Source organism: Leptodactylus fuscus, chromosome 3, assembly GCF_031893055.1.
Source record: "Leptodactylus fuscus isolate aLepFus1 chromosome 3, aLepFus1.hap2, whole genome shotgun sequence".
Lineage (NCBI taxonomy): Eukaryota > Metazoa > Chordata > Amphibia > Anura > Leptodactylidae > Leptodactylus > Leptodactylus fuscus.
Window position 1 is genome coordinate 57948054 of NC_134267.1, and position 27457 is coordinate 57975510.

The following is a 27457-nucleotide window of genomic DNA, read 5'->3' on the forward strand; positions in this document are numbered from 1 at the left end:
TGGACATATTTGCCCCCTCCCCCATGCTGCGCTCCTATATAGGCCTCTGCCTTGGCTAAAATCAGACTTGTGGCAGATCTGCAGGTAAACCAGTGTGTGCTATACAATGACAAGCCCTGGAGTCTGTACTTCTCCCCATCCATATGGAAGGTGTCATAAAGTGACGCAGTGTGCCAGTATGGACGCCACACTGAGAACTGCCCACTACATGACGTCAGAGACCTTGTATAGTGATGCCTATAGTCGTAGATATAGATATACTCATCTGTATCACATATTCTCATGCACGGATGGATGAGGTGGAATATTCTAAGCGGTAGTGAGAGACACAAGCCGGCAGCTCTGCATAGTCTGCACAAGACCCGGACAGCATTGTACAGAACTTGGTCAGACTCCGTGACGTCACCGCCGAGGTTCAGTAATGTGACGTAACCTACGCGGTTTGGTGCGCGCTCCCGCAACATGGACGCGCGGCCCTCGTTTCCTAGCAACCATAAAGACGCGGCGCTTACAGTGAGGTGAATAGCTGAGCACTGAGAACTGGTCCGGAGCCGCCACCATGTCCTCTAAGCAAGCCAAGAAGAAGGAGTCCGGGCATCGGCTGCACTCAGCAATGGGGCAAACTCCCCGAGAGTGAGTGTGCGGGGCCTAGAGGGTGGGGGGCCATACACAAAGAACTCTCTGCTGGGGCACTTTGTTAGATAGTGGGGGGTTTCTGACTCTGGGGTCCCGGCTGTTACAGGCAGTGACTGGTCCCGTACTTATGGACGTCTCCTGTGCCCATTATTCTGCAAGTTGTGTTACTATGTGCCAGTGCTGGGCTCCAGCGGGCACTGCTACCTCTGCATTGGCGCCTCCATAGAAAAGCCCAGGTGGCAGCACTGCTACAGTAATGTATATGGGCAACTGGTATATACTGTGGCAGAGGGCACCAGAGTGCCAAGCATTGCCTCTGCCATCTCTGCAGTGTATTATAGAACTGCACACTTGTGGAACATTAATATGTCATCGATTTTGTTCATTGGTATTACTATAATGAGAACAGTAAAGGATGATATTACAGTAGCAGTGACAGCAGTAATGTGGTAACACACTGGTGGTATAATATGCGGCAGTACCATGTGTTAGTATGTGGCCAGTGGCGTAACTAGGAATGGCGGGGCGCCCTCCAAGAAGGGTACATGGGCGTGCAGGCTGTTTGTGAAGAAGAGGGTGACGTGGGGTGCAGGGTGTGTATAAGCAAGAGGGGAAATGGGGGTGCAAGCTGTGTGCGAGCAAGAGGGTGATCTGCACCCCCCATTCCACCACACTCTTGCTCACCCACAGCCTGCACCCCCATTCCCCCTTCTTTCTCACACACAGCCTGCACCCCCAGGTCACCCTCTTTGCTCACACATAGCCTGCATGCCCATGTACCCCTCTTGTTCACATAGGGCAGAATGGGGGTGCAGAATGTGAGTAGGAGGGGTACATAGGTGTGCAGGCTGTGTGTGAGAAAGGAAGGAATGGGGGTGCAGACTTTCTCACACACAGCCTGCACACCCATGTAACCCTCTTCCTCACAGCCTATAACCCATTCCCCTCAATGTACACTGACCTGTGCAATCCGGGTAGCTCCGCCCACAAAAGACACTGAGTCTGTTAGTAGATTAAATTACCTTTGATGACGCCATGATGACATCATGTCTCAGGTCCTTCAATCTACTAGTACAGATGCTGGCACAGGGCCTGGGCACAGCGGGCAGGAGATAGAAGTTTCTCCTGCCCGCTGTCACTATGCAAGATAGAGCCCCACCAGGGGCGTAACTACCGTGGTAGCAGCAGTAGCAGCTGCCACAGGGCCCGGGCCATTAGGGGGCCCGGTGACAGCCGCTACCGCTGCGGGTTTTTTTTTTTTTTTTTTTAAATAGTCCGTTACGGGCCCCATTCACTTGCTGATCCTGGCTGGGCCGGGATCGGCAAGCGACACCACGGGCCCCACAAACACTATCATTATACTCGGGGGTCATTGCAGACCCCCGAGTCTAATAATCAGCGGACCGGGAGACGTAAGGAACATAACAAACACTGTTACTTACCTCTCCACGATCCTGCCTCCGGCCTCCCTCATTCGTGTCTGACGTCACATGACCCGGGTCTGCTTCCCGGGTCATGTGACGTCCGACGTCATTAATGCAGGACAAGAGCGGCAGCCGGTAGCCGACAGCCTAGGAGCCGGGCACAGGTAAGCAACTGTTTTTGTTTTTTTAAATGTTTTTATTCCCCCGGGTCTCCGATTATTATACTCTGGGGTCTGAAAAGACCCCAGAGTATAATAATTGTTTATGGATGTCCACAGAGGGACACTATTGGGGTTAATACTGTGTGCAGGGGCCACTATTGGGGTTAATTCTGTGTGCAGGGGCCACTATTGGGGTTAATACTGTGTGCAGGGGCCACTATTGGGATTAATACTGTGTGCAGGGGACACTATTGGGGTTAATACTGTGTGCAGGGGACACTATTGGGGTTAATACTGTGTGCAGGGGACACTATTGGGGTTAATACTGTGTGCAGGGGACACTATTGGGGTTAATACTGTGTGCAGGGGACACTATTGGGGTTAATACTGTGTGCAGGGGACACTATTGGGGTTAATACTGTGTGCAGGGGACACTATGGAGTATAATACTGTGTGCAGGGGACACTAATGGGGTTAATACTGTGTGCAGGGGACACTAATGGACATAATAGAGTTCTGAGGAGGGGGTCGGTTGAGGTCTTCGGCGTTAGTTGGGGGGGGGGGGGCCATGTCAAAAGTTCGCCACGGGGCCCCGCCATTCCTAGTTACGCCACTGAGCCCCACATATGCGTGAATAGCCTTTAAAAAGGCTATTCATCCACCGTAAAAGTTATATTAAACTACCCCCCCGTTATAAAACCCTAAAAAAGAATGTTATCTACTTACGCATCATGCACTGTGGGCGGGCTTTCAGGGTGTGTTTTCTTCTTCATCCACGCCTCTTCTTCATGCGATGTCCTCCGGTCCCGTCCTCTTCTGGCGCTCGTGAGCGGACACTGATATTAAAAAATGGCCTGGGCGCATGCGCAGTAGCATGCGGCTGCTACTATGCCACCCAGGCCATTTTTTTTTTATCAGTGTCAGTTCGCGAGCACCGGAGGAGGATGGGACCGGAGGACATCGCAGGAAGAAGAGGCGTGGATGAAGAAGACGGCGCACCCTGAATGCCCGCCCAGCATGCACGATGTGTAAGTAGATAACATTCTTTTTTAGGGTTTTATTTTAAAACGGGGGGGTAGTTTAATATAACTTTTACGGTGCCTGAATAGCCTTTTTAAAGGCTATTCACGCATATGTGGGGCTCTATCAGCATGATTTTGCTGATAGAGTCCCTTAAGGGATTTATAGAGAGACGTAAGGGGGATCTCTAAGCTAAGATGTTAGCTATCCTGCCTCTATGGCATTTGTTATGTGCTAGCAATCTAGTGGTCAGTGCTACCACTGTTTGTGGGATAATAAGCTGTTTAAAGGAGTTTAGGGGAAGGTGAAAAAAAAAAAACAAAAACATGGTCTGGTACTGTTGCTCCCGGGGGTCTTGTTTTGGAGAAAATCCCCGCCGCATGTGACCTCTGAGGCCAATCCTCCCCCCGGGAGCAGCAGTACCGAACCGTAGTGAGAAACATCGGAGCACAAGTGAGTATGTTTTTATTTTTTTCACCTTTCTTGGCATCCTTGCAAAAACGGGTTCACCTGGACAACCCCTTTAATGTAGTGGTATGATACTATGATATAATGATGCCACTATGGAGATGCGGCAACCTATGTACCAAAACAAATATGATGTTATTATTATGTTCTCTGCTAACACTGTGTGAGGTAAGAAATCAGTTTTAGTTTACGATGTGTTGTTGTTATATGGTTCACTTCTGTATTATGTGGGATTTTGCCAAATTTATAGCTGAGATTAGGTTCTGCGCCAATCTCTCCCCTGGCGGACTCAATGACAAAGAGACGGACTGCAGTTTAACAATCAACACAATGTCCTTTTTCCAGAAAGGAACAGATTATAGTTAACACAATGACTGTGTTACAACATATGGTCATGAGCGTATACACAACTAATAAATCAACATAAGGGAACCTTCACACGGAGTAAACGCTCCGCTCATTCTGAACGTAATCTCGTTCAGAATGAGCAGCGTTAAAACAGATGCCATTGATTTCTATGGGTGCCGGCATACGCGCGTATCACATTGAAAGCAATAGGTAAAAATGCCTCCCATTGATTTCAATGGGGAGCACGCGTATGCCGCTACCCATAGAAATCAATGGCATCGGTTTTAACAAGTTTATGTTCAGAATGAGCAGAGCGTTTACTCCGTGTGAAGGCTGCCTCACACTCATAGTAAGATGCACAATAAGACGCACAGAGTATAAGTAGATGTACAAAACAGTTATAAAGGGCAATCCTGGGTAGAGACTTAGAAAATCATCCATTGAAGGCCATTTTGTAGAAAGTGATGTCTTCCTCCACTTTACGCCATTATCTGAATGGAGCAGTTCTCCCCGCTGCCGCTTGGTTCAGATTCTGGGCTAGTTTTGAATGGTGTCAAAATCAAATGATTAATTATTTTCAATTATTTTATAAAGTTAGTAATATTGTAAATTAGGTGCATAGTTTTACTTTTATAGGAATTCGGTTACTGACTTTTTTCATTTACTACTTCTGGCTGACTATGGCTTTCAACCACTTATGAAGTATAGAAACAGAAAAAACACAGCGCCGGCACCAATAGTGTAATACAGCACACAATTATAACAGATAGTGAGGATGATATTATGCTCACCTATATCAGTTGTGAAAAGCCTACAACATTGAAACCAATAGGGAAAAAAGCTGCCCATTCATTTAAATGGGGAGCGCACGTATGCCGGCTCCCATTGAAATGATTGGGATCTGCTTTGTTCGCGCTGATTCTGAACGTGTTTTACGTTCAGAATCAGCTCAGCGTATACTTAGTGTGAATGCACCCTTAGAGACATATTCATCTTCATGCCCACAGGCACCAAATGGTAACCACGCCTGAATGTCCATATGACCACCTATTACCAATCATATAATCTATTACAATAATCCTTATATATTCTTCATCTAACCAGAGTTTCAATTGCCAGTTCAGGATTTTCAGTTCACTTTCACAAATTTGAATAATGCAGTATACGGACTATAATATAGTATAAGGGCTTGTTCACATGGAGTTTTTTTTTCACATGGATTTTAGAGAATAACATTGAATGTAGATTAAGGGCTAGTTCACATGGGCACAGAGGGGGCGGATTATGGCGCGTAATCCATGTCATAATCTGCCCCCTCACACTGGTGGTCTATGGAGACCGCCAGGCTACTTTTTTGTTGTCGTTCATGGAAAAAAGAAGCAGGCTGCCCTTTCTTCAGGTGGATTCCGCGGCTTGTTGAGCTGCGGCATTCGCCTGGTGGCAGCGACCTCCGGAGTCGGCCCATTCATTTGAGCCTACTCCGGAGGGGGAAGCTGCGACTGTTGGATTGGGCGACAGTCGTAGCAGGCTGGTTTTGGCCTGAGAGTGATGCGGCTCCCCGCATCACTCTCGGTGCCAAAATCCGCCATTATGCTCCCTGTGTGAACTTAGCCTAAGAATACATTTGTTTGTTCCAGGGGAGCAGAAAAGGAGCAACTTACTATATTTTAAATGGTATGCAGAAAATCTCAGTAAAGGTCTGTTCACACAGTGCCAGAGGTATTTTTCAGTCTGCCTCTCAATGCCTCTGGAGGGAATACTGTTATTGTTATGATACTGTTTAGTGTCACCAGGAGATATTGTATGTGTGTTTATTTGAGGCCACAAATTCTTTGTGTTATTATTTGCAGATTTTTGTATGGGTTTTGCTAGCAAGTTGTGATATTGTACTTAATTGGTTTCAGGAGTTCTTAATGGGGAATATTAAAGTTTACCAGTTCATTCCCGGCATTGGTTAAGTTTCAATACTATTAAATAAGCTGTTCCCCAAGAGCCATTTACTTTTGGGGCAGGTAACTGGAAAGGCCAGAACTCTTGCTCCTATCCTCCCGTTGACACTCTGACTCTCAGTGAATTGGTGATGCCAGAACTTTGGAGCTGCTCTTCCAATCTATGCAACACTTTGCTAAGGTGGGAATAACCGATAGAGCATTATGGAAATGTTTGAAGTATACCCCGTACATAAGCCAAAAAACCACAATGTAAACACAGTGTGAATAGAAAATCTGAACATGCTGCCAATTTAGAACATATATTATAATAACATATATTGTTGGCTTTCAGAACATTTAGTATAATCCTTATGTCCTTATCCTATTGTTTTTCTTCTTAGTTTTTGAGCTAACAGGTTCTCAAGCTGACATATTACTTTCCAACACATGTCATTAGTCCTGTTGACACAAGGACTGCAATTCCTGGTATAGATGTATTGATTGACCTAAAACCTGATCTATTTGTAGCGTTCTTTACCTTGATTTGGATTCAAGGCGACATACACATTGTAGACAAGAGCATTACATTACAGCTGCAGAGGTCTGAATTAAAGGGACTCTGCACTTTTCTGCATTGTAATGCAATGGCTACATGACACTTAGGCTGTCTGACAGGTGACTGTTGTGTCTCTTCCCAAGTCCAAAAACATTTCAAGCAAGTGCTGTCCATCTGTGAGGAAGAGCCCTTAAGATTGTGTATTAACAAAGTCCCTGCTTGGCGTCTTTATTTTCAGTGTACTATAGGATGACACGTTGCTGTCATATTATTTTGTAAAATTGCAGATCGTAACTGACAACTATATTTTCTTATAGTTTCTGTTTTTTAGGTTGTGGTTCAATTCACTGACGCTGAAGATGCCAAGTGAGCAAAAAGTTTCCTTGTTTATACTTATTATGTAATTGTGTTCATACAAGGACACACACACACACACACACACACCATATAGGTAGCCACTCCCTGTCATGACCATGGAGGCCTAGCTAAGTGTGGCTTTACCCTCATGGCAGTGTAAATCTGTTCAGATTTCTCCATCCACATGTTGAGAGCACCACAACTCTCATAGTATATTAATAGGAAGGTTAAGCACCTTGTTCCTTCATACATGTACATCACTATGTAAAATTCAAGGCTGCAGAGAGAAAACCAGAAATGTGATTGAATGAACAAGTATACTTTATACATAATGTAGACACAAGCAACATGTACTGTATAGATTTGCTCTTGAGCAAAAATGCACAGCACAAAAACTGTAAAACTCACACACGAGTATAAAACAAATTGAAGATCCTAAGAGTAAAATAATCACAGAGATACATTTATTATTACTGAAGCCATTATATGTATTATATACTTATATCACTTAACAAATCTGTTTCTAAAGTTGAAACCAAGAGTCAGTAGATAGCTATTACTAAACAGCAAATGAATAACCATTGGTCATCCTCACAACTACATCATGTTTAGAACAATATTGAATAGAGAATACAGCATCAATAATATCCTCTCTAAGGGCTCGTTCACACGGAGTAAACGCGGCACGCAATGTGCCGCGTTTATGGGACGTTTGCGTCGCAATTTTAACGGTGCATGTTTGCGGTCACGTTAATGCGCGTTTACGCGACGCTAACACGACCGCAAACATGCACCGTCAAAATCGCGGCACAAACGTCCCGTAAACGCGGCACATTGCCTGCCGCGTTTACTCCGTGTGAACGAGCCCTAATACGGCCTTGATCCCAAAAGCTCCATGGATATGGGATGGACCTTCACTCTTTCCTAAAACAATCCAAACTACCCTAAACATTGGCTTTGGAATAAATGCACAAACACTTTATTTTGGCTGTCATAATGGCTACAGCTTTATTTAAATCAGCAAGATAGGAAGTGGGGTTTGGAATGGGAGGAGTCAAATACAAAAATCAAAAAATGTCACTGGTGGAAAGGGGTTAAAATAAATCCATAATAACTTGTCTGTAACTTCCACCTGACTCCTCAGGGCTCGTTCACATCTGCGCTCGGTCTCCGTTCTGCAGGTTTCTGTTTCCTGCACAAAACAGAGGCAGGAGACGGAAACCTGCAGGACTCTTTCATACCCATTCATGTGAATGGGTTTGAATGATGTCCGGCCGTAAGCGCCAGTGAGCATTTTATGATCTCCTCAGCCGTTTTTTTTTTAAAAAAATCGGACACAGAGTCGGACATGCAGTACTCTGTGTCCGGTTTAACAAAACCGGTTTCGCGGCAGAGAGCGGCCGGACTCGGTCTGACAGCTTTCCGTCTTCTGCATACAGAAGACAGAAACTACAGAACGGAGACCTGAACGCTAGTGTGAACCTAGCGTCAACCGCAAAATCAAAGCTGTGACAGTTTACAAATGGGCCATGTGACACTTTATTACATAAATCTGATTCTCTTTATAATTGCTTTTTTAATTTAAAGGGATTCTACCACTAAAACACATTTTTTTCTAGTTAACACGTCGGAATAGCCTTTAAAAAGGCTATTCGTCTCCTACCTTTGGAAGTGCTCTCCGCTGCGCCATTCGTTCAAAATACCGGTTTGTACCGGTATGCTAATTAGTTCTCTCGCAGCGATGGGGGCGTCCCCATCGCAGGAGCAGCGATGGGGGCGTCCCCATTGCAGCTCGAAAACCGACCGCAGCGCCGCCTCTATGGTCTTGGGTATCCTCCCTTTCCTTCTTCAGCGTACTGTCGGACGCCTGTGCAGTACGCTCTGTTCGGCGAAGATTGCCGAACGTACTGCGCATGCGCGAAATTGCGGTTCCAGCCATAGTGTGGGCACTGCAATTTCGCGCATGCGCAGTACGTTCGGCAATCTTCACCGAACAGAGCGTACTGCACAGGCGTCCGACAGTACGCTGAAGAAGCAAGGGGAGGATACAGAAGACCATAGAGGCGGCGCTGCGGTCGGTTTTCGAGCTGCAATGGGGACGCCCCCATCGCTGCGAGAGAACTAATTAGCATACCGGTACAAACCGGTAATTTGAACGAACGGCGCGGCGGAGAGCACTTCTAAAGGTAGGAGACGAATAGCCTTTCTAAAGGCTATTCCGACGTGGTAACTAGAAAAAAATGTGTTTTAGTGGTAGAATCCCTTTAAATTTCACTAAATTATTTCCACACTTATTTGAACAAATGACTTTAAAATTAAATGTTGAGGCAAATGCTATGACATATGGAGCAAACTTGCGAACCCTGACTCATGAAGTGCCATGCTACAGCCATTCAGGGGAGGGGAAAAACTCATATGAAGGAAACCACTCAACATGGCAGAAGGATTGTCCTTTCCTTGGCTTAGAAGGATAATGCCAATGTTAACTTAGCAAAGTCATCTTAGAATAGTACATGGAGCCAAATACTATATCAAACAAGGAAGAGATATAAGAATACATACATTATACAGGTAAACATAAAATAAGCAGTTGTAAAATAGTGATTAAAACATGGGAAATGTTTCCTCCTGTCCTTGTGGCAAGAGAAAGAGGAAGAGAGAGATAAGACAGGAAGTTACATCCATTCCTAAACTCGGCCATCCCTATAACAACACAATACTATAACCTCATAAAACTGAAACACCCTATATAAATTTATACAACTACTGCACATAGTTGTAACTGCAGGAGTTATTGGTTCCCCCATCCCAAAGTAATGTCCCTGTTTTGCTGAGTATCTGACTGTTTAATGTGTACTGGGACCTCCTGACTCTTCTTCAAACTATGTTGAGAAGTATGTTGACTTTTTGTGATTGGTCTTTCTGTTCTCATTGGAGATAACATGCTGCCTGGGGTGTCTTCTCTGTCCTCTTCTATAACTCAGTAAGTCCTGGGAAACTAGAATCCCCAAACACTGAGGCAAAAACAGTCCTGGGTGTGCTACGCTCTCCCATCTAGAGCGGAACCAGGCCCTGGAGTTCTTCACCAGAGCTCTTGATGGTGGAGTTGGACTTGGTAATAGTCCGAGACTCGGATCCGTAACCACCCAGAGAGCGACGCACACCCAGCGAACCCCAAGAAGGAGGACCCAGAAGTACCCAGACACTAACCTTAGAGTGAAGTCCAAGAGAGCGGGAAGGAATGGAGTCGCAGATGAGCAGGAGGGTAATCTAGGGAATACACACAGATATCCGAGGAACAATTCCGTGGTCAAGCAAGCCAGGTCAATAACTGGAGGTCACGTGGTTGCAGAAGGCAGAGGCAGAAGGGTAGTCAGGGAAGCCGGGTCATACACAGGAGGTCAATGGAGTAGCCAAATCAGGATCCAAAAGGGAGGTCAGGTGGAAGCCAAAGGTTATACACAGGAGGTCAGGAAGGTACCAAATCAGGATCACGGAGGAGAGGTCCGTAAGGCAAGCCGGGTCAAACAATCAAGGGAATCCAAGAGCAGGGATGCTAGGGAGCTGATATCGTGGAGTAATGAATAATTCCTGACCTGGAAGTGCTGGCTCCGGTGCCAGGGGAAAACCAGAACCTCCGCCAACTCCAGCGGAGGCTTCCAGCCTATCCTGTGCCGGAACTAGCAGCGCTGGACACAGAGCGGGCCGGGAGCTTCCGCGTAGCACAGAGGAGGCCCCGGCCCAACCTAACATAAAGTTTCTTTCTCTGCTATACAGGGTGCCAATATGTGCTCCAGTATATTTCTATATACTTTTTTCAGTGTTCCTTGTTACAGCCAAACATAAGAAATTCTGCATACATTTTGGCAGTTTTCTGATGTAATTCCACTGAGAAGATAGTGCCCCTGCCATATTTATGACACCCACCTGCCTACACACTTGTGACACAGATTTTCTGGATTTCTGTGGAGATGTACGCTCTTGGTAGAGATAGTTAAAGGGGTGATCTGACAATAATGTTTCCAACTGATGCAAAGACATGTTATAAAATTGTAAGTAACATTTAGAGACATCTTAGGAACAGTGTGGTAACATAGCTTCCTATCAAGAAGAAAGGGGCAAAATAGTCATGTAAGTTGTTGACACTTTTATTGATAGTATATAAGAAAAATGTTTATATTGCAAATTTTTTTGCTAGACAGCCCCTTTAAAAATTCATAGCTACCAGCTGCAATCTACAAACTATAACACTTCACCCAGTGGCGTAACTACCTATATAGCAGCAGCCATAGTGGCTGCCACAGGTCCCATGACCTTAGGGGGATGGTGAAGGCCCTTGAGCAGAACAGCAGGTGGGAGTTCCTTTCTTTCTTTTCATATACAGCAGTACAAAATGTAATAACAATGAACTAATACTTCACAGTACAGAAAATTTATTGTATGAGCCAAGGATAAACTCTTCTTTGTGTAATATTGTTCAGTTGATGCATTTCTGAAAGTGTAATGGTATAAGTCCCTTCAAGCCCCATGTGGTGTAGTCACCAGGGTAGTAATTCGGTCCATCTGTGCTCCACATCACATTTCTGTTTCCACCTCTTGGGGCTGAGGGGCTATGGTCACCCCTGGTGCTGGACAGCCATATACGGTAACTCATATAGCATGTCTGCTGATCTTATGACCACAATGTAAAAGAATCTTTTTACTATTTCTATAGCAATTATTCAAGACATGGCCAATAACCTTCAATTCAGAATGTTATTGCTTTAAGATGGGGGAATGTAACAAACGCCAAAAACCATACAAATGCTTAACCTCTGCAGTACATTACAAGGTGGATATGCTGGAGTTTGAAATCATTATGCATGCCCTTACACTTCCATCTGCCTTTCAAGGCTATTTGATGATGGTGCCAATTTAATATGTGTCTCAACAGGGATGCCATTTTAAAAAAGAAAAGAAATAAAAGGTGTAAAAAATGCCAACGTGACAGACTGCAGTGCAGGCAGTCAGCTTTATATGCCTCAGCAACAGATGGGAGGACAAGGTGTTCTGAAGAGATCCAAATATCATGTAAAAATTAATCAAAGTCTTTAGGCTGCTTCCACTTCTCATTACAAGTATTACATGTTGTTACGCCTGCTTAACTATACTGCCAACAAAGTAAGCACAACCTGACTAAGTCACAAAAATCAATTACACGCTGCATAGTGAAAGCGTTCAACTGCTATCATTACATAGTGACAGCCGCATTACTAGATAAACCTCCAGAATATTTAACAACTAGGTTGGGGGAAGTTAAAGGTATGTTTCTGAAAGGCTTAGGAGGGTCACATGGAGCAAAGGATATAGTATTTTTATTGATTAGTATGCAGCAATAATGTGTCCTGGGGTTATATTATATCAGTTATTCTGTTATAGGATTCTTAGTGATCATTAAACTAACAATAACTAATCAGCTTATTGACATTGTCTATCTAGCTTCAGTATCTGCACAGGTGTTGTTTGAGGGGTCCAGAACAAAAACTGCAAAAGGGCCCTTTCATCCTCAAGCTCTCTTTATGCTTTAAGGGTAAGTTCACACAGAGTTTTTTGGTCAGAGTTTTTAGGCCGTATTCGCCTCAAAACCCTGACCAAAAAAACGGCACCTATTGAAACCTCATGTGAACTTACCCTAACTGTCTAATATGGTAGCACCCAGGTGCAATCTAGCAACATAGGTAAAGGGAGTGCTGAGGAACCTGGGCCCTGGTGCCTGACAAGCATAGCTATAGGAGGTGCAGAGGTAGCAATCATACCTGGACCCTGGTGCCTGACAAGCATAGCTATAGGAGGTGCAGAGGTAGCAATCTTACCTGGACCCTGGTGCCTGAGAAGCATAGCTATAGATGGTGCAAACGTAGCAGTCACACCTGAGCCCTAGTGTCAAGAAGCATAGCTATAGGGGGTGCAGTGTTTGCAGTCATACCTGGGCCCCAGTGATTGAGAAGCATACCTATAAAAGTTATACATGGGCCCTGGCGCCTTTGAAGTATAGCTATACAAGGGGCTGAGGTAGTGGTCATACCTGGACTTTGGTATGATATAGGAATGCAGAAGTAGTCATACCTGGGCCCTAGTGCCTGGGAACCATAGCTATACAATATGCAGAAGTAGCAGTCATACCTGGGCCCTAGTGCCTGAGAACCATAGCTATACAATATGCAGAAGTAGCAGTCATACCTGGGCCCTAGTGCCTGAGAACCATAGCTATACAATATGCAGAAGTAGCAGTCATACCTGGGCCCTAGTGCCTGAGAACCATAGCTATACAATATGCAGAGGTAGCTGTCATACCTGGGCCCTAGTGCCTGAGAACCATAGCTATACAATATGCAGAGGTAGCAGTTATACCTGGGCCCTAGTGCCTGAGAACCATAGCTATACAATATGCAGAAGTAGCAGTCATACCTGGGCCCTAGTGCCTGGGAACCATAGCTATACAATATGCAGAAGTAGCAGTCATACCTGGGCCCTAGTGCCTGGGAACCATAGCTATACAATATGCAGAGGTAGCTGTCATACCTGGGCCCTAGTGCCTGGGAACCATAGCTATACAATATGCAGAGGTAGCAGTCATACCTGGGCCCTAGTGCCTGGGAACCATAGCTATACAATATGCAGAAGTAGCAGTCATACCTGGGCCCTAGTTCCTGAGAACCATAGCTATACAATATGCAGAAGTAGCAGTCATACCTGGGCCCTAGTGCCTGAGTACCATAGCTATACAATATGCAGAAGTAGCAGTCATACCTGGGCCCTAGTGCCTGGGAACCATAGCTATACAATATGCAGAGGTAGCAGTCATACCTGGGCCCTAGTGCCTGGGAACCATAGCTATACAATATGCAGAGGTAGCAGTCATACCTGGGCCCTAGTGCCTGAGTACCATAGCTATACAATATGCAGAAGTAGCAGTCATACCTGGGCCCTAGTGCCTGAGAACCATAGCTATACAATATGCAGAAGTAGCAGTCATACCTGGGCCCTAGTGCCTGGGAACCATAGCTATACAATATGCAGAAGTAGCAGTCATACCTGGGCCCTAGTGCCTGAGAACCATAGCTATACAATATGCAGAAGTAGCAGTCATACCTGGGCCCTAGTGCCTGAGAACCATAGCTATACAATATGCAGAGGTAGCAGTCATACCTGGGCCCTAGTGCCTGAGAACCATAGCTATACAATATGCAGAGGTAGCAGTCATACCTGGGCCCTAGTGTCTGAGAACCATAGCTATACAATATGCAGAAGTAGCAGTCATACCTGGGCCCTAGTGCCTGAGAACCATAGCTATACAATATGCAGAAGTAGCAGTCATACCTGGGCCCTAGTGCCTGAGAACCATAGCTATACAATATGCAGAAGTAGCAGTCATACCTGGGCCCTAGTGCCTGAGAACCATAGCTATACAATATGCAGAGGTAGCTGTCATACCTGGGCCCTAGTGCCTGAGAACCATAGCTATACAATATGCAGAGGTAGCAGTTATACCTGGGCCCTAGTGCCTGAGAACCATAGCTATACAATATGCAGAAGTAGCAGTCATACCTGGGCCCTAGTGCCTGGGAACCATAGCTATACAATATGCAGAAGTAGCAGTCATACCTGGGCCCTAGTGCCTGGGAACCATAGCTATACAATATGCAGAGGTAGCAGTCATACCTGGGCCCTAGTGCCTGAGAACCATAGCTATACAATATGCAGAAGTAGCAGTCATACCTGGGCCCTAGTGCCTGAGAACTATAGCTATACAATATGCAGAGGTAGCAGTTATACCTGGGCCCTAGTGCCTGAGAACCATAGCTATACAATATGCAGAGGTAGCTGTCATACCTGGGCCCTAGTGCCTGAGAACCATAGCTATACAATATGCAGAAGTAGCAGTCATACCTGGGCCCTAGTGCCTGGGAACCATAGCTATACAATATGCAGAGGTAGCAGTCATACCTGGGCCCTAGTGCCTGAGAACCATAGCTATACAATATGCAGAAGTAGCAGTCATACCTGGGCCCTAGTGCCTGAGAACCATAGCTATACAATATGCAGAGGTAGCAGTCATACCTGGGCCCTAGTGCCTGAGAAACATAGCTATACAATATGCAGAAGTAGCAGTCATACCTGGGCCCTAGTGCCTGGGAACCATAGCTATACAATATGCAGAAGTAGCAGTCATACCTGGGCCCTAGTGCCTGAGAACCATAGCTATACAATATGCAGAAGTAGCAGTCATACCTGGGCCCTAGTGCCTGAGAACCATAGCTATACAATATGCAGAGGTAGCAGTCATACCTGGGCCCTAGTGCCTGGGAACCATAGCTATACAATATGCAGAAGTAGCAGTCATACCTGGGCCCTAGTGCCTGAGAACCATAGCTATACAATATGCAGAGGTAGCAGTCATACCTGGCCCCTAGTGCCTGAGAACCATAGCTATACAATATGCAGAAGTAGCAGTCATACCTGGCCCCTAGTGCCTGAGAACCATAGCTATACAATATGCAGAGGTAGCAGTCATACCTGGGCCCTAGTGCCTGAGAACCATAGCTATACAATATGCAGATGTAGCAGTCATACCTGGGCCCTAGTGCCTGAGAACCATAGCTATACAATATGCAGAAGTAGCAGTCATACCTGGGCCCTAGTGTCTGAGAACCATAGCTATACAATATGCAGAAGTAGCAGTCATACCTGGGCCCTAGTGCCTGGGAACCATAGCTATACAATATGCAGAAGTAGCAGTCATACCTGGGCCCTAGTGCCTGGGAACCATAGCTATACAATATGCAGAAGTAGCAGTCATACCTGGGCCCTAGTGCCTGGGAACCATAGCTATACAATATGCAGAAGTAGCAGTCATACCTGGGCCCTAGTGCCTGAGAACCATAGCTATACAATATGCAGAGGTAGCAGTCATACCTGGGCCCTAGTGCCTGAGAACCATAGCTATACAATATGCAGAAGTAGCAGTCATACCTGGGCCCTAGTGCCTGAGAACCATAGCTATACAATATGCAGAGGTAGCAGTCATACCTGGGCCCTAGTGCCTGGGAACCATAGCTATACAATATGCAGAGGTAGCAGTCATACCTGGGCCCTAGTGCCTGAGAACCATAGCTATACAATATGCAGAAGTAGCAGTCATACCTGGGCCCTAGTGCCTGGGAACCATAGCTATACAATATGCAGAGGTAGCAGTTATACCTGGCCCCTAGTGCCTGAGAACCATAGCTATACAATATGCAGAAGTAGCAGTCATACCTGGGCCCTAGTGCCTGGGAACCATAGCTATACAATATGCAGAAGTAGCAGTCATACCTGGGCCCTAGTGCCTGAGAACCATAGCTATACAATATGCAGAAGTAGCAGTCATACCTGGGCCCTAGTGCCTGAGAACCATAGCTATACAATATGCAGAAGTAGCAGTCATACCTGGGCCCTAGTGCCTGGGAACCATAGCTATACAATATGCAGAAGTAGCAGTCATACCTGGGCCCTAGTGCCTGAGAACCATAGCTATACAATATGCAGATGTAGCAGTCATACCTGGGCCCTAGTGCCTGGGAACCATAGCTATACAATATGCAGAGGTAGCAGTCATACCTGGGCCCTAGTGCCTGAGAACCATAGCTATACAATATGCAGAAGTAGCAGTCATACCTGGGCCCTAGTGTCTGAGAACCATAGCTATACAATATGCAGAAGTAGCAGTCATACCTGGGCCCTAGTGCCTGGGAACCATAGCTATACAATATGCAGAAGTAGCAGTTATACCTGGGCCCTAGTGCCTGAGAACCATAGCTATACAATATGCAGAGGTAGCAGTCATACCTGGGCCCTAGTGCCTGAGAACCATAGCTATACAATATGCAGAAGTAGCAGTCATACCTGGGCCCTAGTGTCTGAGAACCATAGCTATACAATATGCAGAGGTAGCAGTTATACCTGGGCCCTAGTGCCTGAGAACCATAGCTATACAATATGCAGAGGTAGCTGTCATACCTGGGCCCTAGTGCCTGGGAACCATAGCTATACAATATGCAGAAGTAGCAGTCATACCTGGGCCCTAGTGCCTGAGAACCATAGCTATACAATATGCAGAAGTAGCAGTCATACCTGGGCCCTAGTGCCTGAGAACCATAGCTATACAATATGCAGAGGTAGCAGTCATACCTGGGCCCTAGTGCCTGAGAACCATAGCTATACAATATGCAGAGGTAGCTGTCATACCTGGGCCCTAGTTCTCGAGGACCTTGTGCTGCCGAAAGATAAGGCCCCACATAGCAAAGCACAGCTAAAAAATATGTTGCATTTTTTTCCCCAATGTTTTCACTGTATTCTTCTCTGTATTTTTTTCTTCCCCTATGAGAAATACAAGGAAAATGCTTGTGGTTCCACAGGTAAAATTAACTTGCTACATTTTTTTAAAACCACATGTTTTTGAAAACACAGATTTTACTTTCCTTATATACTTCTGTGTATCTATACTGTATTACTCTAGGTAGTTTCAGTCCCTAATGCATTAATAAAATAATAGGTCTTCTCAGTGAGAGATTGTTAAGGGCATGTTCAGACTTGATAGATTTGTTGCAGATTTTAAGAGAGGATTCATATGTAGCAGAATAATTCCACATGGATATAAGGGCAGAGGATATGAAAATTTGCAGCATGTCTGTTCTGTTGTGAATTTTCCACTGAACTTTGCTTTGCTGATATAATTATAACACTGCATTCATACGGTAAGTATATTGCATCATTATTTGTAAGCCAGAGCCAGAAGTCCAACCTCTGCAGAAAGAGTGAAAAGATTTTGTTTATTTTAGATCCACTCCTGGTTTTGGCTTACAATTACAGAGATATCAACCTGTGAGAATCCATGACAGGGTGATATGCAAGCAGATTGGAGAAAAAGTGAGAGTGTCCTTTATATAGAATGGAGTTTTAAAATATATTCAGACCACCCCTATAATGCTATTAGACTCTAGAACGGACAATTACGTTAAGCCCTGAAGGACAAAGTCAGTTTTGATGTTACAGGGTACCTTCAGTTAAAAACAACTTTTTATAAAAAAAAAAATTACAGGTTTATATAAGAAACTTTGCCATGTCTTTTATTGAAGAAATATGTTTTCTTCTTCACTTTTTAGGCAGTGTTGCTTTCTACATATTAGTCTATGAAGAGGGGAGGGATGGGCTGAAAGAAAACACAATCAAATAATTGCTGCTGTTATGCTCTGTTACTACTCTGTACATTTTTAACTTTGCTATATTTGTTGATAAGAGGCTATCAGTAGGGTTGAGCCGATCTTGAAATTTCAGGATCGTTTTTAAAATCCGATTTCCGATCATTTTCCATCTGAACCCAATTCCGATCCTAATGCAAGTCAATGGGATTTTTTTTTTTAATTATTGAAGATCGGATTTTAAAAATGATCCTATTCACTACACAGCATGGAGTCCAAAGATTGTTTCAATTTTTGGATTCCACGCTGTGTAGTGATTAAAAAAAAATCCCCCGGCTACTTAGCCCCCTTTGGTGTCCGCTTACCTGCACAGATCCACTGCCGCTTCCCGTTCTTCTCGGTCCGGTTCTCTCTCATTGGCATGCCTTCAGAGTGCCGTGCGCGCCCCCACCTCCCTAGGCTAGTGTTAGAGATGATGGGATTGAAGTTAATTTGTATTTGAGCTGCTATACGGTGTTGTGAGAAACTTTACATAGTGACTTTGGGACAGAAGTATTTGCAGTTAACCCTTTCCCACCGATGGCATTTTTTTGATTTTCGTTTTTGACTCCCCTCCTTCTAAACCCCATAACTTTTTTATTTCTCCGCTCCCAGAGCCATATGAGGTCTTAATTTTACCTGGGAGAAATTTTTCTTCATGATGCCACCATTATTTATTCTATAATGTACTGGGAAGCAGGGAAAAAATTCAGAATGGGGTGGATTTGAAGAAAAAATGCATTTCTGCGACTTTCTTACGGGCTTTGGTTTTACGGCGTTCACTGTGCAACCAAAATGACATGTCCCCTGTATTCTGTGTTTTGTTACGATTCGGGAGATACCAAATTTATATGGTTTTATTTACATTTTGACCCCTTAAAAAAAAATCCAAAACTGTTAAAAAATTATTTTTTGAAAAGTCGCCATATTCCGACAGTCGTAACTTTTTTATACGTGCGTGTACGGGGATGTATAGGGCGGGTTTTTTTGTGGGACCGGGTGTACTTTGTAGTTCTACCATTTTCGGGAAATGTTATTGCTTTGATCACTTTTTATTCAAATTTTTATCAGAATCAAAACAGTGAAAAAATGGCAGTTTGGCACTTGTGACTATTTTTCCCGCTACGGCGTTTACTGAACAGGAAAAATATTTGTATAGCTTTGTAGAGCAGGCGATTTCGGACGCGGGGATACCTAACATGTATGTGTTTCACAGTTTTTAACTACTTTTATATGTTTTCTAGGGAAAGGGGGGTGATTTGAATTTTTAATCTTTTTTATTTATTTTTTTATAGTTTTTTTGCTTTTTTTAAATTTTTGTTTTTGCATTTATTAGACCGCCTATGGGTATTGACATGGGTGGGCGGTGTCGCGGATTGTCAAAGCGGTGGGGGTTGGCAAACATGGCTGCTCCCGAGCGTTAAAGAGAGCCTCCTGGAGTATCGGTAAGGAGAGGGGCAAAGTGGTAAAGTATATGTATATGTAATTGTGTGGGGTTAGGGGCGAGGCTGTAGAGGGCAATATGAATTTTGTGGCTTGCTATGGTCCAAAGTGTGTGAGATTGCAGAGATGGTGGTGTGAGTTTGGGTTTTGGGGGGGTCCTGGCACAAACGTATGTGCGCTATTGTGACGAAAAGTAGCCTATTGTTTAATCGGGTGTATTAACTATGTTTGTGGAAAATTTCAGCCAAATCGGTCGAGCGGTTTTTCCGTGATTGAGGAACAAACATCCAAACATGCAAACATCCAAACACACAAACCCACAAACTCACAAACTTCCACATTTATAATATTAATAGGATAAATGTTTCTGATTTCTAGTATGGCATCAATAGTTACCAATACTTTGGTTGCATCAAGTGAGTTCAAGAAAGGAAGATCTTCAATGTGGCCTGAATGGAATGAAGCGGACATAAACGCTGAGAAATGGGACACTGGAAAAGCTGGAAAAGAGAAAGACAAAGCTGGAAAGAGTCCAGCATTAGTAAGTTATATACAGTACATTGCCATAAATAACCAAATATCTTCTGGTATCCCTAAATGCTAATTTTGTCTTAGTACTACTGTTCTGTTTCCTTTATGCTTACAATTTTATAATGTATCCTAGTAGGGCTTGATGTGAACATAAATGACATGGAACTAACCTTGCCCTAATCTCTTAGCGTAAATTTAAATTTTTGCCTTGAGCGTTTCTTAACACATTCCATAGCAGCTGGAGGTATGCCTAAACACACCCTGTTTGTTAATATTATGAAGGGGGTAGGGCTTCTCTTTTGATGACTTTAGTGATACATATTATTCTTGAAGATTTTTCTTAGGTCCCATATACATGACCACATTTTTGGTCTGTGTACTGTCGGTTATTGCGGATCCATAATAACAGATAGCATATGGACCCATTCATTTCAATGTACCCAGGCACGCAGCAGAACTTTATAGGGATCTTTGGGGGTCTTAGATCCAAGCTGCAAAAAATGATTCTATTCTTGTCTGTTTTTGCAGCCCAGTCCATTTTTCATTTTGACAGGGTCTGTGGAAAACAAGGTGAGCGCACGGATGCCGATGCCATCTGTGTGCAGTCTGTTTCCTTTATCGTAGACCCCTATGAACCCTTCAGCTGAGTGGATGGGGCCATAGTGATGCTGCAAAAGACATTTCTAAGCATTGCTTTTCTCATTTCACAGTAAGCTACTTTTCAAAACTGCATGACCATTCCCATCCGCTTTCCTATTCTCTAACTTTACCTTTAGGTTCTAATCCAACTTCCCTTTGGATAAAATGTAGGTGATATTTAAAGGGCCTTTTAAATGTCCCAGATGATTGTTAAATGGAATGATCATTCCTGATCGCTGTCCTGTGATCAGCCAACAAGTTCCCCCTTTTTGTTGTTCTTTAAGTCTTTTACACACAGTCCTTAAAAAATCTTTTGTGTGCAGCACATCTCCTCAAGAAAAGAAGAGTTATGCTGCCAACAATGATATTAACTGTTTGAAAATGAGGAAGAAAGAAACAACAGAACAGGCATCTTTTGTTCAAGCCCACTCATGAACATTAGAAAGTGAAAATGAAAGCAAATCTAGCACCATTGGTTTTGCATATTGTCACCCGACACTCATTATGGGTACTCTTTATGTCCTTATAAAAATACCATAGCTCAGACAGAAAATGTATAATGGAGAAAATTGGAAAGAATACATCTGTCCTTTCTGGTATTCTTCTTGAGTTGCTCGTAGTTGGTCAACTACTAGTGATTATTTCCTTATCTTAAAAAGGGTATTGTAATCTCATCCTTTCAAGACTGAGGTTATAATTCTAGGATCAATGTAGATAGGGATACAGACTTCGTCCCAGTGTTGAAGCTAGGGTCCCACCCCGTACCAATAGGAAAAAGAGCTTCACACGAAGATATGTGTCAACAAATCTGGTAATTTTTTATTAGTAGAGCAAACGTTTTCGGTCTGGATGGACCTTCCTCAGGCTCTACAAATTATCAAAATATACACAAAAGAATTAGGGAAAGGGGATATTAACAACATATCCCAAATAAAACATAAAGTGCATGACACCATAATAATCACATTCACAAACAGAGAACATACAAACATAGAATACATATATGGAGAACCATGTAATGGCTGGCATAAGCATTATCAGAGATAGCTTCTTGGGTATATGTAGAGACGTCTCATTAAGGTAAATAACATGTCACAAATTGTGAATACACAATGAGAATCATTTGTATACTGTAGTGGAAGGTAAATAAACACCTGTCATATTTAAATAAATAAAGAAAAATGAAAAAGGACTGTATATAAACATCTCAGTACCTGTTCAATGTAGTAAAAAGACTGTCACAGATGTTGGTCTGGAGATTTGGTATGAGGTTAATTACCTAGAAGTGTACAGGGTATAAGTCAAATCCAAACCCAGATCAAATAAATGGCCAAATAAATTGTATGTTCCAAACCAGCCCATGCTCGTTGTCAAGGGGTACCTTACCTCTGCCGCCGCAATGCCGGGGCCCGCTCTCACCGAGGAGGAATAGAGTAATGCGCACAGGTATGTGGACAAACTGCCAAAAGGAAGCGCTGAGAATGTAGCGTCTTCCTTCTCTTTAAAAAGGCGCCGGACCGTGCGTCATCGGTCCCCCGGGCGCATGCGCACTAAAGAGATGAAGGCGCGCATGCGCGAGTTCGCGCTCAGTCATGGCCCGATGGTCGGGCTCCGTAAAACTTTCATGCGCATGCGTGCGCTGGTGATGACTCATGAGAGGCAGAAAATACGATAAGTATAGAAGTACAGGTTCGGCAGAGTTTGCCCTGTAAACCGTGGGCCAGAAAAGAATAATAGTGAAGTCCAATCCAAGTGAGAGAATAGAGGATACATATATATATAGAATGGTAATTGATCTTGAGACCCCAAAACATAGAAGTACTATATCAATGGTAAGTAATAGGTAATCCTAATGATGATAGAGAAAAAGGAAGAGATATGTATATATATATAAAAAGAAAGAAAAAAGAGAAAAAAGGAAAGTAGAACAAAACCAAGAAGAAAGAAAAGGACAAAGAAATGAAAGAATGATAAAAGAATGAAGAGGAGGGGAAATCAAGAATTGGTTGAAAAAGTAAAAATGAAAAATGATGGATAAGAAATATGAAAAAATGAATAAATAAATAAAAAAATAAGAAATAAAAAATAAATAATAAAAAATAATAAAAATTAATAAAAAGAATAAAAATGAAAGGTAATGCATATTGAGACAATAACCAAAATATAATAAAAATGAAACCAAAAAGGTATGAAAAATAGTCAGGGATATCACTTTTTTTGTGAGTACATACAATGAAAAAAATGAGAAACTCAAAAATAAAAAAATAAAAATAAAATTAACAAATTGAATGAAAAAAGTAAATAAACTAGGAAAAATAAAAAATAAATAAAAAATAAAAATAAAAAAATAAAAAAATTGAATGAAAATGACCACGTTGTGACTGTCAAGGATACTAAGATGGGCGGGCCCGGTAGGGTTGGTCAGAGGTTGGTTCAACGAGTCTGTGAAATGAAAATGAACAGGTAAGGAAAAAAAACTTAATAGGCAATGAGATGAATATGACATGTTATAAATATAATATAATCAGTAGAAAAAAACAGATAGATCATTTGGCTCACAGATATGCTTGTATTTCATACTCTCTGTTTAAACCATGGGGTTCCATGGTTTGTAATTTATGAATCCAAAAGGCCTCTCGCTTTTTGAGAAGCGTGATTCTATTACCGCCCCTTCGTGGACTTTCTACGTGCTCAAGTACTTGAAATCTGAGTTGTGCGATACTGTGTCCTGCTTGAGTGAAATGGAATGGAATAGGTAATAATAGGTTATGGCAACGGATATTGGATTTGTGTTGTTTTATGCGGTCTCGCACACGCTGGGTTGTCTCCCCAACGTATGCGAGACCGCACGGACATTTGATAAGGTAGATGACGAAGTTGGAATTGCAAGTGAAGAAATCATGAATGGTAAAAGTCTGACCTGTATGTGGATGGTAGATTTTATCTCCTTTCAATATATTGGAGCATTGATGGCAGCTCAGGCATGGAAATGTACCGTGCCTGGGGCTGCTCAGAAAAGTTTGACGGGGTAATTTGATGTCTGATCCAAGGTCAGCTCTAACTAGTCTGTCTCTAAGATTCTTAGGACGTTTAAAACAGGCTCGAAAATTATTTCGAAACTCCGGAATGTCCGGATAAGCTTTCGTCAACAGGGGCCAGTGTCTTTTTATGATGTTGTGTATTTTGTAGCTGAAGGGGTGGTAGGAGTGCACAAATGTGATCCTCCCACCATCATCCCTCAGATTAGGTGAACTAGAATTACTAGGGGCGTCAAGCCTGACCTCCCTTAAGGTGTCTTGTAGAATTTTTTGGGGGTAACCCCGAGATAGGAATTTAGACTCCATGTCATGGTATCTGATTTCCCTAGTAGATGTTTCTTGAACAATTCTTTTAACCCGAAGGAATTGAGATTTTGGAAGTGAATTCTTAGTTGGTTTTGGATGGCAACTGGAGAAATGTAAAATACTGTTTCGATCAGTCTCTTTGGTGTAAATGTCGGAGCTCAATAATCCCGCTTCAGATTTGATAATGAGTGTGTCAAGGAAGCTAATCTTGTTGTGATCAAAATGGAGTGTAAATTGTAGCTCGGGCCAGATGTTATTAAGATAATGGGCAAAATCTAAAAGGCTTGTGATGGGTCCTTCCCAAATGCAGAACACATCATCTATATATCTTTTCCATGTTAGGGCATGTTGTATAAAAAGAGGATTTGTATATATAAAAGATTCCTCAAATAGCGCCATGTATGCATTGGCATACGGGGGTGCCACATTGGACCCCATAGCTGTGCCACGTCTCTGTGAAAAATAGGTGTCTTGGAATATGAAATAATTTTCACTGAGGATAATATCCAGTAAGTCAGTAATGAAATCGATGATTTTTGAATCCACATTGTTGGATTCTAACAGTATCCTACTTGCACGTATGCCTTTTTCATGTTGAATAGACGTGTAAAGACTGACCACGTCTAATGTTACTAGGAATGTGTCCGTTGGGAGAGGGCCCATATCACGAATTAGCTGTAAAAAAGCAGATGTATCAAGAAGAAAAGAACGTGTTTTTTTGACATAAGGTGTAAGTATTTTCTCAGCTAATATAGAGAGAGGAGAAAGAACAGAGTCACTGGAGGCCACTATTGGTCGACCTGGGGGGTCGATCAGGCTTTTATGTATCTTGGGTAGTATGTATATGACTGGGGTTATTGGATCCTGTTTGTTTAAAAAGTTAGCGGTATATTTGTCTATTGTATTTGTGGCCAAATGTTTGGAGAGAACCTCATTAATGCGGGATGTAATTCTGGGAAGAGGATTATGCTGTAGAGGGGTATAGACTTCAGCATCAGATAGCTGTCTCTTAATTTCTTTGATGTAATTGGATTTGTCCATGATAACAATAGCTCCGCCTTTGTCGGCCGGTTTAATGACTAAAGAATCATCAGTGGTTAGTTGCTGTAATGCTATTTTATCATTCTGAGAGAGGTTAGATGTACATTTAAGTTTGTCTCTCTCAACATTGTTTCTGAAGATCTGTAGATCTTTTTGGATTAAAGAAATCACGGTTTCTACCGCAGGGGAATTCTTTGGAGGACTGAATGTACTCTTGATAGATAAACCTAATTCCCTGCATGATATAATGCTAGTAGAGTCCTGTGAATTAGTTGTATTAGGAGTTTTGGAAAAATACACCTTGAGTCTAAGCAATCTATACAACCTTTGCATATCCAGATCATGTTGGAAGAGGTTGAAGCCATATGTGGGGCAAAATGACAACCCTCTTTGCAATAGCTCCATCTGAGCTGGACTGAGGATTTTAGAAGAAATATTCACCACTAATGATTCTCGTTCATTTGATGGAGGTGTAAGCGGGGTAGGAGTAGGGGATATACTCACTATCTGTGATCTCGTGGCCATTGTAGAGGAGGAAGGAGTTGGATTCTGTCTTCCTCTCCGCTTTGTTGTACCTCTGGTGTATTGACCGGTGGACCTATTCCCATAAGATTTGTTGCTTGAGATGCTCGAGTCTGAGGTATCTGGGGAGGCAAACCTCTGGCGGTAATTAGTGCGATTGTCAGGATATCCCAGTTTTTTTCCTTACCTGTTCATTTTCATTTCACAGACTCGTTGAACCAACCTCTGACCAACCCTACCGGGCCCGCCCATCTTAGTATCCTTGACAGTCACAACGTGGTCATTTTCATTCAATTTTTTTATTTTTTTATTTTTATTTTTTATTTATTTTTTATTTTTTATTTTTCCTAGTTTATTTACTTTTTTCATTCAATTTGTTAATTTTATTTTTATTTTTTTATTTTTGAGTTTCTCATTTTTTTCATTGTATGTACTCACAAAAAAAGTGATATCCCTGACTATTTTTCATACCTTTTTGGTTTCATTTTTATTATATTTTGGTTATTGTCTCAATATGCATTACCTTTCATTTTTATTCTTTTTATTAATTTTTATTATTTTTTATTATTTATTTTTTATTTCTTATTTTTTTATTTATTTATTCATTTTTTCATATTTCTTATCCATCATTTTTCATTTTTACTTTTTCAACCAATTCTTGATTTCCCCTCCTCTTCATTCTTTTATCATTCTTTCATTTCTTTGTCCTTTTCTTTCTTCTTTTTTCTTGGTTTTGTTCTACTTTCCTTTTTTCTCTTTTTTCTTTCTTTTTATATATATATACATATCTCTTCCTTTTTCTCTATCATCATTAGGATTACCTATTACTTACCATTGATATAGTACTTCTATGTTTTGGGGTCTCAAGATCAATTACCATTCTATATATATATGTATCCTCTATTCTCTCACTTGGATTGGACTTCACTATTATTCTTTTCTGGCCCACGGTTTACAGGGCAAACTCTGCCGAACCTGTACTTCTATACTTATCGTATTTTCTGCCTCTCATGAGTCATCACCAGCGCACGCATGCGCATGAAAGTTTTACGGAGCCCGACCATCGGGCCATGACTGAGCGCGAACTCGCGCATGCGCGCCTTCATCTCTTTAGTGCGCATGCGCCCGGGGGACCGATGACGCACGGTCCGGCGCCTTTTTAAAGAGAAGGAAGACGCTACATTCTCAGCGCTTCCTTTTGGCAGTTTGTCCACATACCTGTGCGCATTACTCTATTCCTCCTCGGTGAGAGCGGGCCCCGGCATTGCGGCGGCAGAGGTAAGGTACCCCTTGACAACGAGCATGGGCTGGTTTGGAACATACAATTTATTTGGCCATTTATTTGATCTGGGTTTGGATTTGACTTATACCCTGTACACTTCTAGGTAATTAACCTCATACCAAATCTCCAGACCAACATCTGTGACAGTCTTTTTACTACATTGAACAGGTACTGAGATGTTTATATACAGTCCTTTTTCATTTTTCTTTATTTATTTAAATATGACAGGTGTTTATTTACCTTCCACTACAGTATACAAATGATTCTCATTGTGTATTCACAATTTGTGACATGTTATTTACCTTAATGAGACGTCTCTACATATACCCAAGAAGCTATCTCTGATAATGCTTATGCCAGCCATTACATGGTTCTCCATATATGTATTCTATGTTTGTATGTTCTCTGTTTGTGAATGTGATTATTATGGTGTCATGCACTTTATGTTTTATTTGGGATATGTTGTTAATATCCCCTTTCCCTAATTCTTTTGTGT

The 27457-nt window shown here is 42.7% G+C and overlaps 1 protein-coding gene across 1 annotated transcript in view; it reads left to right on the top strand.

Moving 5' to 3' along the window:
- Window positions 1–559: 559 nt before the first annotated feature.
- Window positions 560–27457, top strand: part of ADGB (androglobin) — a 214934-nt gene continuing 188036 nt past the window's right edge. The window contains exons 1-2 of the mRNA XM_075267640.1: window positions 560–633; window positions 19981–20143. Coding sequence (XP_075123741.1) covers window positions 560–633; window positions 19981–20143 — 237 coding nt within the window. The remainder of the gene's footprint in view (window positions 634–19980; window positions 20144–27457) is intronic.